General features: G+C 42.8%; 2 protein-coding genes across 5 annotated transcripts in view; one reads left to right on the top strand and one right to left on the bottom strand.

Moving 5' to 3' along the window:
- Nucleotides 1-8085, bottom strand: part of Rgl1 (ral guanine nucleotide dissociation stimulator like 1) — a 278552-nt gene extending 270467 nt beyond the window's left edge. For 3 of the 4 annotated variants that reach the window (XM_087580169.1, XM_087580166.1, XM_087580168.1), the window contains exon 1: nucleotides 7691-8085. The gene's annotated coding sequence lies outside the window, so the exon portion shown is untranslated. 4 annotated transcript variants of the gene reach the window in all.
- A 353-nt stretch (nucleotides 8086-8438) lies between these two features.
- Nucleotides 8439-17335, top strand: Arpc5 (actin related protein 2/3 complex, subunit 5). The gene is given in 4 exon segments (NM_001025717.1): nucleotides 8439-8643; nucleotides 10771-10843; nucleotides 13202-13378; nucleotides 16040-17335. Coding segments are annotated over 4 exon segments (456 nt in total). The 5' UTR covers nucleotides 8439-8500; the 3' UTR covers nucleotides 16103-17335.
- The last annotated feature ends 367 nt before the right edge of the window (nucleotides 17336-17702 follow it).

The raw sequence follows: 17702 nt of genomic DNA on the forward strand, positions 1-17702 counted from the left end.
TTCTACTACAGTGCAAAATATATATGTATTTTCTCCATTTTTCTGACTACTTCTTTGCCAATATATATTTGTACATTCACTTAAATTCTTCAAAATAGGTAGGTCTGGAGAGATGGCTCAGTGGTTAAGAGCACTGACTGCTCTTCCAGAGGTCCTGAGTTCAATTCCCAGCAACCACATGGTGGCTCACAGCCATCTGTAAAGAGATCCGATGCCCTCTTCTGGTGTATCTGAAGACAGCTACAGTGTACTTATATATAATAAATGAATAAATCTTTTTAAAAAATTCTTCAAAATATACTTTTTAAAAGAAATTTTCTTTGATTAACCCTCTTAAATAAAATTACTTTAAAAAGCCACTTAAATAAAATTGCTTTGCCTATATATAATACACATGTGCTGCTTCATTTCTCCCTTGGAAATACGTAAATAGATGCTATAGAAAACAGTACATTCATATGCAAATTCCTATCTCATATTCATATAGTCAAAGCTGACTCTGTAAGCTCTCTATATAAAGCCATGCTACCTTAGTAAGGTAATATGCTAATATTAACATTAAATCCCACAGTATCCCATGAAGGCAGAGAAAGAGATAACGAAGAAAAAACTGCCTTGTGACTTAAATAAACATGAACAAAATCTTTAAAGAAAATTTGTCTTTAACCTACAGATTTGGATCAAAGTAATGGAATATAATTTTATCACAGGCATAGAGTAATTATTATTCTTAGAGATACATTGAAGTTTATTATTAAATTATGAAAGCCTATGTCCATAAATTGGAATACTATGTTTGGAAAAAAAGACGCCAGTATACAGAATTTGGCATTTCTGATTATGGAGAGGGCTAGTGGCTGACAGTCTAACTCCACAGTATGTGCCTAACACGACAAGGCCCTGGATTTGAGTCCCTAGCACTTCTGCCAAATTAAAAAGATAAAATCATTGCCACAAAACCAGTCTTCAAAGTGGTGAAGTAGACCACAGCACCCCTCAGGTTACAAAGTGTACAGAGTCTGAGTCTATGACTTTGTATGTCATCAGTATATGGCAAGAGAAGAAATGCTGAAACTATAGGAAACTACAGTTTTATACTAATTACATAGGCCTGCAATGCAGAAAAGGAAGGTGGATGGCAGCTCACAAGTTCAAGCCAATACTATAAAGAAAATACATGGCCTTAGCTGCATGTGGGCCATGTAGTAAGTTGGTGAGTTTGTTTGTTTGTTTGTTTGTCTATTTGTTCCAGACAGGGTTTCTCTGTGTAGCCGTGGCTGTCCTAGAACTCAATCTGTAGCGACCAGGCTGTCCTCAAACTCAGAGATCCATCTGTCTCTGCCTCTGTCTCTCCATCTCTCTGCCTCTGCCTCCCAAGTGCTGGGTTTTAAGGTCCCACGGCATGGAGACCTTTTCGAAAACAGAAGAAAAGTAATTTAAAGTAATCTATTAATCTGTAAAAGCAAGAGTTAGAGCAAGAATAGTCTTGAACTCCTGATATCCCCACCTCTACCTCCCAAGCACCACTATACCAGTTTCTGGGGTACTCAATATTGAGCTCAGGGCCTTGTGTGTGCGAGGCAAGCACTCTCCCAACTCAGCTACATTCCTGACATAACTCATCTTTAAGGAACTTTTGAACTCTGCCTGCTTGAAGAAAATATACAGCAAAGCAATGTTTCCAAGGAGTGAGTTCTTATACACAATGATGTGTCTCAGTCACTCATTGCACAGAGGGCTCCTGGTCATGGACGGATGGTCCAGAGAATGAGGGGGTGGGGCAGGCAGGCAGACAAATTTAGATGCTCTGACTCTCTTCAACAAACTGGCAATGGTAATGTTTAAGAATAGCACTACCAGGGCTGGAAAGATTGCTCAGTGGTTAAGAGCACTGAGTGCTCTCCCAGACGTCCTGAGTTCAAATCCCAGCAACCATATGGTGGCTCACAACCATCTGTAATGAGATCTGATGCCCTCTTCTGGTGTGTCTGAAGACAGCTACAGCATACTCATATATAATAAATAAAGAAATCTTTAAAAAAAAAAAAGAAGAATAGCACTACCAGTCAGGCTTGGTGGCACAAGCCTTTGATCCCAACACTCAAGGCAGAGACAGGTGGATCTCTGTGAGTTCAAGGTCGGCCTGATCTACATGGAGAACTCCGGGGCAGCCAAGGCTACACAGAGAAACATTGTCTCAGGAAAAAAAATCACTGCCACCCCACAAAAGCAAATTCCAAAAATATAAAATAGAAGTGAACAAACTAAATCAGTCAGTGAGACAGGTCTGAGAAAAGACATGGGTATAACCCAGAAAACAAATGAAGGTGAGGAGAAGGGCACTACCTTCAACTGCCTCGGAGTCTGACTCTCACCTCTGTAGGCCCAATTATGTCATATGTGGTCAACACAAGAAGAATGGATTTAGGTCAGTGGTAGACAGAATTACAAAGCTCCTAAGACTGACATGTAAAGACAGCTAGTAAATTGATTTCTAGTCGGACATACAACTGGATATACATTCAATATTTAAATCATCCCACTTATACAGTAAGAGCTTATGCTCCTCAAGCATATTATCATCAGAAGCTTGCTGGGTTAGAATGACTCTATGAGTTAAATGTCTGTGCACTTGTAGGATACAGTCATCTGTCATGGGGATAAAATAATGAGGTGTGTGCAAGGCTTTCTGTCTCCGGAAGTTTCTGGGTAGATGAAGCCTATAAGAGACAACATAGTCTGTAACTGATTCCTGTTGTGTCTAGCATATTTTCTTTTTTTTTCTTTTTATTTATATGAGTACACTGTCGCTGTCTTCAGACACACCAGAAGAGGGCATCAGATCTCATTACAGATGGTTGCAAGCCACCTGTGGTTGCTGGGAATTGAACTCAGGACCTCTGGAAAAGCCAGTGCTCTTAGCCACTGAGCCATCTCTCCAGGCTGCATATTGATTTTCTATTGACATTTGCTGTTGATGATGTTTGAGACAAGTTCTCACTCTGTCCCCAGGTTGTCCTAGTAGTCACTGTGTAGCCCAGGGAGGCCTCCAGCACAAGGCAATCTTCCTCCACCAGCCTCCTGACTGTGGGGTTACACGTGTGAGACACCACATCTAGCTTTCTTGATATTCAAATAACTTCGTCAAATTACAGTCTAATCTTAATGCCCTGACAAGAAAGTAAATCTTATTTCTTTACATTCCTGCTACGTGACTTGACTCTGTGTGTGTGCTTGAGAGCATCAGCCTTTAACAACTGAGTCACCTTGCCAGACCTGTGTGTCTTTTTTGACTCACAGTACATATAGTTTAGCAAAAAGCTCAGAGAATATAATCCTTTTTATCTCATCTCCAAGGCTCTTAGGAAAGCCACATGGCAACTCAACTCACACTAATCAATACTATTACTAGCCAACATTTTCTGAGAGTTGGACATCAGGTATTTTAAACACTTACATATGGTCTTAGTTAAGGTTTTACTGCTGTGAAGAGACGCCATGACCAAGGCAAGTCTTATAAACATTTAATTGGGGATGGCTCACAGGTTCAGTCCATTATCATCAGGGCAGAAGCATGGCAGCATCCAGGCAAGCATGGTGCATGAAGAGCTGAGAGTTCTACATCTTCATCTGAAGGCTGCCCTGCCACAGAATACTGGCTTCCAGACAGCTAGGATGAGGGTCTTAAAGCCCACACCCATAGCATCACGCCTACTCCAAAAAGGCCACACCTACTCCAACAGGGTCACACCTTCTTCTAATAGTGCCACTCCCTGGACCGAGCATATACAAACCATCACATATATTAATTCATTCAATCCCTCCAATAATCCTATGACACAGATGTTATTATAATACCTGTTTTACAGATAAAAAGGTGGTACCACAGAGAGCTTGTAACGGTCTGAGCAGTAAGTCGGAACCTGATGACTGAGCTGATGGTCAAAGCCATGTCTGATTCCAGAGCCATGTTCTATGCCTCAGGCTTCTCTAATGGTATATGATGCCAGGGAAACCCAGTACCCATCAGTACCTCCTTGTGACTTCTCTGTAATTCTGCTCAAACTATACAGCCAAGAGCCATCTTCTAGACTCAGAAAGCCAAGTACCCTGCATGATCCAGGCTGGGGACTCTCAGGATGCTCTAGATGCCAGAGCTTTGGCTTTAACTCACCTTGCTTCCCCTCACAGGGCACCACATGTCAAAATTGCCAGGATTATTTGACTCTATGCTGTACCAAATAGGGATTCAAAGGAAATGGAATGTGGACTCATTTTATTTAAAATTTGTTAAAATTAAGAGCACTTTTTTTTTCCAAAAAGAGAAAAAGAAGGAAAGAAAAAAAAGCAAATATAAACTCACTTCATTGTATAAACCTCTAAAAACTAAAAGTAAAGACATAAGCATTTATAAACACACATTTACAGTAACAAATTACCTAAAGCTGTAAGAAAATAAACCAAATATCCCTTGACACACAGTAGGTAAACAAAATGTGGCATTTCTTACGTAAAATGGAATGTTAACGGCTGGAGAGATGGCCCAGTGATTAAGAGCACTTGCTGTTCTCGCAAAGGACCCACGTTCGAGTCCCAGCACCCACATGGAGGCTCACAACCATCTGTAACTCCAGTCCCAGGGAACTGGATGCCCCCTTCTGGCTCCTGCTGCCACTTGCTTGCATATAGATATAAAATATACATATACACAAATAAACGAATAATAAAGTAAATATTAAAAATAAGAATAAAATGAAATGGAATGTTATTCAGCCTTCCCCGCCCCAAAAAAAGCAATTTTGATAGATGCCACAAGTAAATGAACCTGAGGACACTATATCAAGTGAATGCAATAGGTCATAAAAAGACACGCTCTATAGGAGCTCATTTGTATGATTTCCCAATAAGTCACTGATAAAATAAAATGATTTTCTGGTGCTAGAGGGGGGAGGAAGTGGGGAGTTACTGTTTAATGGGTCTAGAAGTTCAGTTCTGTAAAATGATGAATCGTGGTTAAGATGTGCTTAATACCAAATACCTGTACACCTCAGAAGAGTTGGGATGGCAAACAGTGATGGGGAGGAAGGTGCACGTGCATGTAGGTGTGCCTGTGTGTGTGCACACACGGATACACGTCTGGGAATCACTTCTCATGCACGTGTGTATAATGCAGGTGGAGGCCAGAGGTCAATCTCAGGTGTCATTCCCTAATGGCTATCCACATATACTGTCTTTAATTTTTAAATTCTGCTTTCTAAAAGATTTTAACTCTGCGTGCGTGTACGTGTGTGTGTGTGTGTGTGTGTGTGTGTGTGTGAGAGAGAGAGAGAGAGAGAGAGAGAGAGAGAGAGAACAAACAAACAAACAAAAACAGTGCTATGCTCCAGGACTCAATGAATTCTTCTTTTAACTATTTACTAGCAAGATTTGTGAGAGAGAAAAAAAGCAGAGAGAAAGTAGAGTACTTAGCTTAAGATGTCTAAAAACAGACCTTATAAGAGAACCTCATTAGGTCTTTGACCTTCTTAACATACATGGGGGTAGGGGGATATGCACACATATGCAGACACACACACACACACACACACACACACCCCTACAAAGCCATATTTTTCAGTTGGCTCTCTCCTTCCACCACGTTGGTCCCAGTGACTGAACTCAGGTTTGGCCACAAGGATCTATACCAGCTGCACCAGCTCACTGGCCCTGATCCTTGGCTTTTTGAGACATCATAGAAACAAGGATCTACAAATGCTGCTATAACCCTCTGGAAATTCAGATAACCTAGTTACCTGTATCATAAGTACATCTTAAGCCAAGCAAATCCTTTATATAAGATGAAACTATTCATTTGGAAAAGTCCAAAGAAAATAGAATTGCCTAAGATGGTGATGAAGTATCATAGGTAACAGTAAAAATATAAAATCTTCAAGAGAGTAGAATACTAGACCTTTTCTAACTGGAAAATAACCACATCCTAAGCACTGCGAGGCAGTATTAAAAAAAACAAAACAAACAAACAAAAAAACTGCCAAGTTTAACACAATCCACACGAAGACCAAAATTCTAAGCAATCAAGATAATTACATCCTTGAACAACTAATATTTTTTTATTTTTCACTGTTCCATTAAGTTGTTTTCTATCTCAGGATTCTTCCCCAGTTCTAAAGAGACCAAGTGTGTGTGTGTGTGTGTGTGTGTGTGTGTGTGTGTGTGTGTGTGTGTGTGTGTGTCTCCGAGTAAGACAAAAGGAAAAACTAGGGCTTGAGAAAGGGCTGTGTCAGCTCTTGAATCCTCCTTTCTGTCTATACTCAACAGTGCATCTAGTGTTTAATTTTCTCTTCAAAGAAAATCTCAATTTAAAAGAACAAAAAGTACAGTCTGCTTTAACATCTAAAAGAGCATGTTATGCACCTTTTGTGGGAAGTTACACAAAACTGAAACAGAAAAAAGAATTTAAACAAGTCTTTATCCTAAGTTACATAATGCCATCACCATAACAATGTTCTTGTACTTCAGCAGGAGACTTTTAAAGTAAGTGCTGCTGGCAGGCAGAAATTTCTCCTTTGCTGTCGTAAGGCATGAGAGCTTTTTACTAGCTCACACCGTGAGTGTTAATCAAAGAAATGTCATTTCTATCAACTGAATGATATACCTAGAGGGGGTGCCACATTGCTTCTTCACACGGAAAAGGGATTCACATACAGTGCTCTCTCTACAGAAAGACATACACACACATGCACATCTTTCTCCTTTTGAGATCGTTCTCCTTTGGACTGATTCTCTATCACCAGTTTGATTCTTTGATATCTCACTAATTCATCAAGCATTCACTGACTACCTTCTGAATACCTAGTTTTATGAAAAATTATGAAAAAAGATACATAAGAAAAATAGGCTCAACCCTCCAGAATCTTGGGAATCTCGTTCACCAGCAAGATAAAACATAACCTATCATTAGGTAATTTGAGAAGCTTGTGCTACATAACCAATAAACACATTGCACATATACGCAGAATTTTAGAGTCTTTTTTAAGTATTTCTGCGAATTGAACCCTGGGGGCATTCTTGGGAAAAGCACATTAGCCCAATTTTGGCAATAAGAAATCCGAGGTTCCAAATTTTAAGCAACGTGCCTCAATCTCGCAGATTATGAGAGCAAAAAAGTCGAAACTCAGCCACTGCTTTCTGATCCCAAGCCCAGTGCTCTTTTTCAGTACTGCACAGCAAACGAGGTAACTCAACAGGATGACATCCAGCCTTCTGCTGTTTGTGAAACCAGGTAGATCTGCATCTAAGCAGAGCATAGCCAAGTGTCTGAATTAATTTTATTTTGTAAATACGTGTACGACAGTATAATGCACAGAGCACAGCTATTATTTGTTTAATCTTAGTGCCTCTGACGGGAATGTGGAATATCGCAAAAAAGCTGATCTGGCGTGCCTTAAACAATAAATAACAACCTTGAAAGTCCAGTTTCTATTAATCCTTGCACACGCTATTTTCCCTCAGCGCCAGCGCTGAAAAGCCTAACTCGCCCACCCTCTTCTGGCATTCTTGCTCCAAATAACTACTTATTTTAAGATGTGATGACTGATTCTAGAAAATGCTACAAGTTTGCCCCAATTTCGCTACCCGTCCCCAGCCCCGGCCCAAGCATCTTTTCCCTCCCTCCAGATGGAGAGAATACCGAGTTGAGATTCTGCAGGTCCGGCCGCGATGCTGTCCCCCAGCACTGACAGGTAAGAAGTGACCTTTCGACTCCGTCCTTGGGGACCTCCCACCGACAGCGTGCCAAGATCCCAAGCCCCGGAAGGGGCTCTCAGCTCTGGAACGCAGCCCCCGGCGGCGCTCGGTCCGAATGGAGGGCTCCGATCACTAGTTTCGTGCTGGGCATCACTCCGCCTCATTCTCCCGCTGACTGCAGGGGACTAGGTTCTGCAGCCAGTCCATCCCACCCCACGCTTAAGTCCGACCACCCACACTTCACACCGGACCCCAACAACAAGCGGCTGGCACCGACGGCGGCAGCACTCCAGGCCACGCGCCCCAAGTGCCCATAGCCTCCAGCCCAAGACCCCCCGCAAGGCTGGACCGCAGAAAAGCGTTTCTATGGGAACCTCCCGGGTGTCACGTGACGCTCCCCGGCGGCCAATCAAGTCTCCCGCTCCGCCTCAGCCCGCTTTCTGTCCGCCCGCCGCCCCCGCCTCTCTCCCTCCAACCCCGCCCCTTTCCTGCAGCGGGCCCGCGCGTGCGCCGTGCGTCCCGCGCGCTCCCTGGCCGACGCGCGCTCCCGGGGGACGCGGGGGCGGAGCGGGGGCTGAAGGATGGCTGGAAGCTGAAGAGGAAGCCGCGCCGGCTAGCGCGCAGGCCCAGAAGCGAGCAAGCAGCGGCTGCCGGCGACGCCCCAGAGCGGAAGAGGGAAGTGAGTCGGACAAGGCTAGGCTCGCTGAAGAAGAGGCACCGCGGAGGGGAGGCCAGAGTTGCATCGCGATCCGGGATGTCGAAGAACACGGTGTCGTCGGCCCGCTTCCGGAAGGTGGACGTGGACGAATATGATGAGAACAAGTTCGTGGACGAGGAGGACGGCGGCGATGGCCAGGCCGGGCCCGACGAGGGCGAGGTGGACTCATGCCTACGGCAATATCCTTACGCTCGCGGCGGCCTGGGGTTGCGGGGACACGGGGACACGCGGCCAGCTGTGCCCGGCTCTAGGTGGGGACGGAGGGCAGGAGGTCCCGGGGCTATCAGGCCGCCTGCACCCCGCGGCCGCGCCTGCGAACTTGCCGGCGCCCCGATTCCTCAGGTGCGCTGTCCTAAGCGGCCGCACCCTCTCGGGGGGGCACCGGATGACGCCCTAGTGGGCACCTGAGCTCCAAAAATTCCTGCCCGGTGGGGACACGGGTCCCGCCTGGAGTCTTGCTATTCTGTCGGGTGTGTGTGATTTGCGGAGCGGGCATAGTTTATTCTAGCCAGGAGAGATGGAACAAATTGAGGCCCTCCGTACATTCAGCCCATGAGCTTTTTCCATCAGCAGTGTTATTTATTAAAAAAAGAGGGTTTGGGCAAGGTTGCATATAATTTATGAACAGGCTGAAGGGAGTTTTCTAATCCAAAATTCCCAGGTAAGGCTTTGAGCCTTTCACCTGCTAAGAAAAGGCTACTAGGAAAAGGATAGGGAATGCATGTAGAGAATCCCTGGGAATAATTTAAGATGAACCCCAGTGAATAAAGCAGAGAATGAGTCACTTCTATAAATCAAAATCGTTTTTCTGAAATTGTTTCCAGGCTAGTTAAAATATGGCTGTCAGTTCCTGGTTCCTTGGTTTGCATATCTGAATATTCATAACCTTGAAAATCATTTGCATTGATCCCTTAGAAAAATAGAAATGTCACAAAACCCCAAATTGGAGCTTTAGAAAACTCGTATTCATTAAGTCTGTAGATACATATCTCCCTCATCGATTTTCTACTAGATTATGATGAAGAAGTAAGCAGAAATATTTAGTGGTAACCACAGCATCGAATATATACATATATGTGCCATATACGTTTAACTTTCATTACCACTACTTCCACATTGGTTGCTACTAATTTATTTATTAAAATACTTGGGATTTTTTTCTTTAAAAAGTGTTCTTTAAGAGACTATGCAGGCTTGACAGTAGTTTATCACTAACTGTAGATAATTTTTATTAGACCTTTTCCACAGAAGTGGTGAGTTTATTCTTCGTTTAAAGAAATCTTTATGGTGGATATGATATTTTATTAAACTAATGTATTTTAGGTAATTTCTGGTGATTATTATGGCTGTATCCATTATTAATTCAGTCTACCTTTTCATCAATCCATCTTATCCAAATATAAAGGTACTGTCTCTGGTTATAACTAGGAGCGGCAGCCCCGGTTGGGTACTACAGATGGAGGAACAAGTGACTCTGGTTCTCCTTTTAGGGAAATGACTGTCTTTTCTGACAGTCTGATTGGCCTTCCGTTTCCCGTGCTTGCTAACTCATTAGTGCTTTCAGTACGTAGTAGGTATGGAGGGTCCAGCCCAGTTTGAATAACCTGTAGGAAATAAAGTAAGCTGCCACCTACAGGTCGTGTGGGTTATTACATCATCTGGAGCCCTGTTCATCAATATGCAGCTATCACGGCCTGTCCCACTCTGATTGCCAGAGTAATCTGCCAGCACCTCAGTTAATACACAGTGTAGTTTCAGTATCAAGTTTAGGCTTGTTTTCCAGTAAGAATCACGCAGACAGGATGGAATACTTTGTTGGTAAACTGCATCATTCGATGGCTTAATTCTTAGGCATATTCTAAGACTTCTTGAATACCTGTCTAGACAATTGTGTGTATTTCCCTGGAAAGTGTAATCTCTTTGGTTGACAGAACAGGTCAGAACAATCTTTGCTTTTAAAAAAAATCATATTCTTAAGCGCAAGGCCCTGGGTTCGGTCCCCAGCTCCGAAAAAAAGAACCAAAAAAAAAAAAAATCATATTCTTTTAATTTCATTATTTTAACCTTTGGTTGACATATTGGAAAGAAACCAATACAGTTAATGACCATAGTAGTTTTTGTTACTGTTCACAAAGTCAAGTCTAACCCACCAGTCCCATAAAGTGGGGCTGCCTTTTTTTTGGTTCTTTTTTTCGGAGCTGGGGACCGAACTCAGGGCCTTGCGCTTCCTAGGCAAGCGCTCTACCACTGAGCTAAATCCCCAACCCCGGGGCTGCCCTTTCTGTTATGCCCTTAACCTTCACTACAGGAAACATGACCGCTGCCCTACAGGCCGCTCTGAAAAACCCCCCCATTAACACAAAGAGCCAGGCAGTGAAGGTGAGTGGTAAACTACAGCGTTAATCCCTTCTGCTTCGCTATTATCAAAGTCCTCTGACACCTACAGTCAATGACCATTTTAACTATTTACTGTGCTTGACACGAGGGTTTACAGTGTGACTTTTGTTTTGAGACTGGACCTGAGTCTATAACCTGGCCTGAAACTTGCAGAGATCTCCCGCCTCCACTGGGATTAAAGGCATGCACCACCACATCCAGCCCGAAAGGAAGCCCCTGCTAAGTAGAACGGTCATGGAAAATAGGGCTGACATGTGGTTAGGACGCGTGGAGCACAATAAACAGAAAGGGTGGGGACACCAGCTCTGTGTGTGCTTAAGGAGCAATCTGCTCGAGTTGAATTCAAACAGGTTCAAAAAACACTCAGCTGCCTCTTAATTCCCTAAGTTTTTCTTAATTATGTAAATATGAAATATCAGAATCAAAGGCATGAGCGCATAAAAAGGTGGTTTCCGTGCTACTTCCTCGGGTCACAGCTACTGCCTTATATGGTATTGCTGCACACTGAGGGGTTTCTACCAGGGTTTGTGTTCTTTTAAAAAATTAATAGAATCTTACACTTGAGCTGCATAGTAACGTACATGATCTTTCCTTAGCAATAAGATTATTTCCGTGGCATTCTAACTGCTGTACACCAGTATATGACATCGTATATGCAACTGATCCCTTTTACTGTATATTAGGTTTTCTAGTTTTTCCTGCTAAATGAATAATTTTATATTTTAATTGTTTATGTCAATAAAATTCCCAGAAGATAAATGCTAGATCAAAACTGACTTTTTTTTTTTAAAGGCTTTTGATCCATAAAGCATTGCCAAGTCCCTCAGAAGAACTTCGTAGCTTACATCTCTGTATCAGTCCTCCACTGATTCTCAGGGAACTGCTTAGCTGTTTCTTGCTATACAGGTAACAAAGCCCTGTGGTCTGAAGCCTGCATCTCAGGAACCCAAGAACTTAAGAATTATATGTAAATGCATGATAACTATTGAAGGCACAGAACTTTGTATAGGAATTTTTCTTTGCTTTTTAAAAGTTGTTAGGAACCTCATTAAATTTTCAGTTTTACCCCTTCTGTTTTCATATGGTTTTTGTTTGTTTGTTGGTTTTGGTTTTTTGTTTTGTGTTTTGACAGCTTGTGTGTAGGAGGTTATAGCTCTAGTTACAAAGATATATAGGGAATTAGACCATCTCTAAGCTGAAGAGAACATTCTGGTATAAACATTCTGTAAAATCCCACCCGTAGGAATGACGGCAGCACCTCTGTGTTGAGCAGAAGGAGCAGTGAGCAGCTGAAAGGGTTGTTCACGTGTTCCCTCTGCTTAGGTGATGCGTAAGGAGGTGCCTTTGCTTCTGGAACCTAATGTCTGTGGATAGGAAACTTTAAAAAGTTCTTTTTTAATGGTTTTTAAAAGGATCTTTTAAGAAAATAACCATTCTTGAAAGATAGTGCAAGATAGAGTTATATAAATCAGTTTTCTTCTTTGGTTAGGAGTTTTTTTAAGACCAAGAAGTAAAATGTAAATGTTATAATAAATTGTTAAAATTTCCCATCAGTCTATTAGTAAATCCCCAGTTCTACCTTCAGTTCTATCAAAAATGTGCTCCTAAGTTGACCGTGGTGGTGCACACCTTTAATCCCACAACTCAGGAGGCAGAAACAGGCAGATCTCTGTGAGCTCCAGACCACCCTGTTCTACAGAGGACAACAGCCACAGCTACAGAGAGAAACCAAGTCTCTAAAACAACAAACAAACCAAGAGAAGGGGTTCCCTTCTTCCCACCTCAACTCTCATGCCAACCAGAACCAGGCAGTGTTGTTGGAATCACCCCAGTGGGTGTCCAGTGTTGTTGGAATCACCCCAGTGGGTGTCCAGTGTTGTTGGAATCACCCCCGTGGGCGTCCAGTGTTGTTGGAATCACACCCGTGGGCGTCCTGCCTTTGCCTTACTCCTGCCTCACTGCTGTTCTCTACAGAGATGCCAGGTAGTCTTAAAATGGGAAACAGATTGGGTCGGTGCTCTAGAAGCTCTCCACTCTCTCGTTTCCCAGTAAAAGCCTGAGCCATTACGGTGGCCAGCTGTCCCTCACATGGTCTGTCTTCTCACTTCGCTCCCGCTTCTCCCACCACCCAGCTCTGTCACATCAGAGCCTTCGGAACACTCTGAACACTGAAACCCACGCTAACAGCACTTGTTCTTTCATCCACACGCTGGCCGTGTTCCCACAGCATCTTCTTTTACATCCTCCAGATCATCCTTCAAATTCACTCTAGCGTGGCCCTTTTAAAATTGTGTTCCCGGCATACACATGTCTAAATATTCTGTTATATATTTACCTCAGGACCGGGCAGGCAGCATCGTCTTGAAGGTGCTCATCTCCTTTAAAGCTAATGATATTGAAAAGGCTGTTCAGTCTCTGGACAAGAATGGCGTGGACCTCCTAATGAAGTATATTTATAAAGGCTTTGAGAGCCCGTCTGACAATAGCAGCGCTATGTTACTACAGTGGCATGAAAAGGTAAGTTAATAAACTAACAGACCCTACAACTGGCTCCTTTGAAGTGGAGAAGAATAACCTCTGTCACCTGAAAAGCAGTGACTCGATTGTACATCTTTATTAAAGTGACAAGTTTACACTTGCTTATGGGCCTTGATCTTAAGACTCCCATTTGCATTGCATTTTATTTGCGTGTATTTAGTGCATAAGTGATTTTATACTTAAAGTGTGAGTTCTTTCACACTAATTGAAGGATAGAAATAACCCAAGATGAAGGGCTAATCTGTGGTACCTACAAACCATGGGCTGTTACTCATCCATGCTACAATATCGACAAACCTAGAAGATACTGCACTAAGTGAAGTAAGCCAGACACAAAAGAATAAGTATTCTGTATTTGTACTTACGTGAAATGATCTGAAATAGGCAAACTCAGAGGGATAGAACGTTACTAGGAGTCTCCAAGCACCGTGGAGAAGGAGTGCTTGCCTGTATTCCCAAGGATAGATCCCAGCACTAGTTTTGTTTTGTATTTCAGAAATTGTTATTGGCCATATATGGTAGTGAACGTCTCTAGGGAGAGGTATCCCAGGCCAACCTTGTCTACATAATGAATTATATGCTATATTGGGAGGCTGGGTCTTGGGGAGGGAGAGAAATCAAATTATTTTTACTTCTATATAAGAATTTATTAAATGGGTGAACCAGGTGACTCAGTTGAGTAGAATTTCCTGCCAGCAAGCCTGACAACCTGAATCAGTCTCTGGGACCCACATGATGGACAAAAAGAACTGACTACCTATATACACACACACATACACACACACACACACACACACACACACTCACTGTACCCACACAAGTGTACACAAGACAAATATATTTTTTAATTTTTTAAGAGCTTTCATACCTAGCTCTTGTACTGATAAAATATAAACAATTCCATAGCCATAGAAGGACTGGGATTCCAGATGCTAACCATTATATGTGTGTATGACTCTTTCATGTACATTGTGGGGACTGAATTCTGTGAGTTAGTTAGCACTTTTAATGTGCTGAGCCATCTCCTTCAGCTCCCGAAAGTCAGTTCTTTCTAAAACCCTTCTCTTGAGTCTGAGTGGAAACGTTTACAAGATAAAACTAAAAGTAAATTTTGTTGTTGAGCCTTAGTTAAATCACCTTATCTTACATATACTACCAAAGAGCTAGTATTTATGAATAGTGTTCCTTGCAGTATTCCAGTATAGCGCCCCCTCTCACTGAAGGGAACCTGTGGAGTTATTGGTATGGTCATCTTACTTTGGACACTGTTGGCTGGGCTCCACCCTTGTTTACGTTTCACTTACTCCTCACTAGCTCTGTGAGGTGTGTACATGTCTTCTGTTCTTTGGGATTTTTTTTCGGGGGAGGGTCTGGGGGGAGGTCAAAACAGGTGCTCTGTGTGTAGTCTTGGCTATCCCGGAATTCACTCTGTAGACAGGCTGGCCTTGAACTCAGAGCCATCTGCTTCTGTCTCCTGGGTGCTGGGATTAAAGGTGTGCTCCACCACCACCACTACCACCTAGGTACACATGACTTTCTTATCTTCAGTTTGCAGTTGCCGCCTCTAAGACCCAAACTAACGTAGGTCTAGAATAGCCTCAGGACCACAGTGACATCAGTTGGGAGCTTGTTATAATCCAAACACATCTGAGAACTTTATAAATATGTCAACTCATGTAATCTTCACAAGTTACTAGAAGGAAAAACCCTTGTAGGTGAGAGGAGTAGTACACGTGTTGTTGGTTTTTCCAAAGTCTCCAGGGTTGACTTTCTGAGTGTCCTCAAGTCCATCTGTGCCAGTCTCTGGTGCACCTCACAGCATCTCCTGGCGGCTGCTACTTGCTCCATTCTGTTTTCTACTCAACCACTGGAATGAGATCTAAAATCCAAAGTATCTTGTCGTTTGTTGATGACCCATTTCACTCTTCCCTTAAGCTCCAGCCTTTCCCTGATACACCCCACCCTCACACCTCCAAACTGTTTTCTGGCCTCAGGCTGTCAGCCTCCCTGACATTTCTTACTGTCCTAGGTATATGCCCTTACTCTGCTTCTGTAGCTCTCTAAGATAAGTCACAGCACTTCATACAGAATAGGGAAATGTTGTTCTCGTATAAGTGTTGTACAGTTGTCCAAATAAGTATACCAAAATTTCTAATTGCTGGTATTTAATCATGACTCCCAGTTATTCCAGTCAGATTCCAAGTTAGAGATCAGCTCTTAGCTCTTAAGTAATATCTTCTTGCCGTAGGGAGGAAATCTGCAAACCAAGTGGAAGTTGGGATAACTTGTCCCAATCTCAGGTTCTTCCCAACCTCAATGAGGATGGGAGATGGAGAAATGAATTTATATTTGAAACTTGTTCTAGTCAGAAACAGTGCTACAGACATCTTAAGCATTATTTAGGCATAGTATACTAGAATAGTGACTAGTGTCTGATTGGAAGTAACTTCCCAAGGGCAGGAACCCTGAGAGGTTGGTCTTTGTTTTTGTTTTCTCCTAGTAATAAGACTGTCATTAGTATCATGCTGACACCTGCCTGGGGCATAATAGGTGCTCAGGAAGTACTTACCAAGTTTATGAGTTCAGTGTTTTGCCTGATCTTAGACTTTTGACGTTTCCTGTGTATTTGGTTTGTTTTAGGCACTTGCTGCTGGAGGAGTAGGGTCTATCGTTCGTGTTTTGACTGCAAGAAAAACCGTGTAGTCCAGCTGGAACTGGACAGTGTTCAGAGGAGTGGGAGTTGCTGGTACAAAGACCAAAACAACCAAATGGCACCGCTGCCCCATGGGTAGCATCTGTTTCTCTCAGCTTTGCCTTCTTGCTTCCTTTTTCATATCTATAAAGAAGAAAATTACATATCAGTTTCCTTTAATGAAAATTGAAATAATGTGGAGAAAATTTTGTCTCAGTGGGGTGTTTGATCCTTTCATAACCATGTCAATAATGTGTATCCCATTCTGTAATTTATATTCAAGTTTGTGCAATTTCTAACTCTGTTGACTGGTTTAAGGGTTTTACTTTATTTTTAACCAATACTGAGAGATGTGATCAAATTCGAGGCCAGTTTCCTAACTCATTGCTGGTCAGGAAGTGATCTTTATTTTTAAAAACGAGAGACTGGCAGCTAGTAACATTGCAAAACTGGACCACACTTCCCTTATAAAATGTGTTTCCAGAGCAAGGAGTGGGTGAACCCCACTACCACTTTCCAGCTTTCTTTCTGCTTGCCTCCAGATGATGCTATAAGTGGAAGTGTGTACTTCCTGTTAGCATCCAATTATCATGGCCTCTCAATCTCTTTGTGGTGACCCAGGGTCCAGAGCAAGAAGTCTTGCTCTATATAAATGTATTTACACAATATAAGCGCCTCTTTGGCACAAACATCCCATTTCCTTCTGATAATAAGGCTGCCTGGGGAAGCTATCCCAAGTGGGAGAATGGACTCCAGCAGCTTCTGAATGAATGCTTTCATCAGAAATAAGGTAGCTGCCTTAGACATTTACACAAGGGTTCACTGTAACATTTCACACGCCCAATGGTGTCCTCAGTGTTCTTCAGGTAATGGGGATCTCAGAAAATGTGGTTCTGATCCAAATACATAGTGTGTGTTTCAGCTCAGTGTTTTATAAGAAAGGAAAATGCCGCATAGTAAAAGAAAGGTGTCTACTTTGTCGGACAAACCAAATTGGTTCTCAAAAATGACCGGTGCTTGTAAAAAGTTATTACAAAGTAGTTCTGAAACCAACCACCCGAATGCCTGTGGCCAAGAGGGAAGCAGCCCGGTTGTCTTCCTAAGATGCCAATTCCAGAGTCGCTGACTGAGGTGAGAACCAGCACAGAAACTATAAACTGCTGTTTTTGATACCTGCTTTTTGTTTTGTTCTGTTTTGTAAAATTATGATAAACTTCAGAAAATAAAATGTCAGTATTGAATAATTTTTGTTCTTACTTGAGTACTTGAAATCTCTTAGTTAAGGGACTGCTCCAGTGCCGCTGTCTGTATGGAGGATGGATAACGTCACTAATGGGCACAGGTGGAGAAGAGCCACTACGGATGTCAGCACTGCTGAGGTGCTTTCTGTGACTCCAGAGCCCTCTGGGTCGCAGCAGGATGTACCAGCGACCTGCAGGGCCTGATTCCTGTAGCTGGCAAGGACACTCCCGACTTCCAAACTCTCCCTGGTTAGACCCCAGACCTACCTCACACCTGTCTACTCAGCAGCTTTGCTGTCCAACTGCGCCTGGCTGACCCCTGCTTTACTCAGGTTAGGACCGTGGCTTAAGTGAGGCTAAGCAGTTCCTA

This window comes from Rattus norvegicus, chromosome 13, assembly GCF_021556685.1.
Source record: "Rattus norvegicus strain SHRSP/BbbUtx chromosome 13, alternate assembly SHRSP_T2T, whole genome shotgun sequence".
In the NCBI taxonomy this organism is placed as follows: Eukaryota; Metazoa; Chordata; class Mammalia; order Rodentia; family Muridae; genus Rattus; species Rattus norvegicus.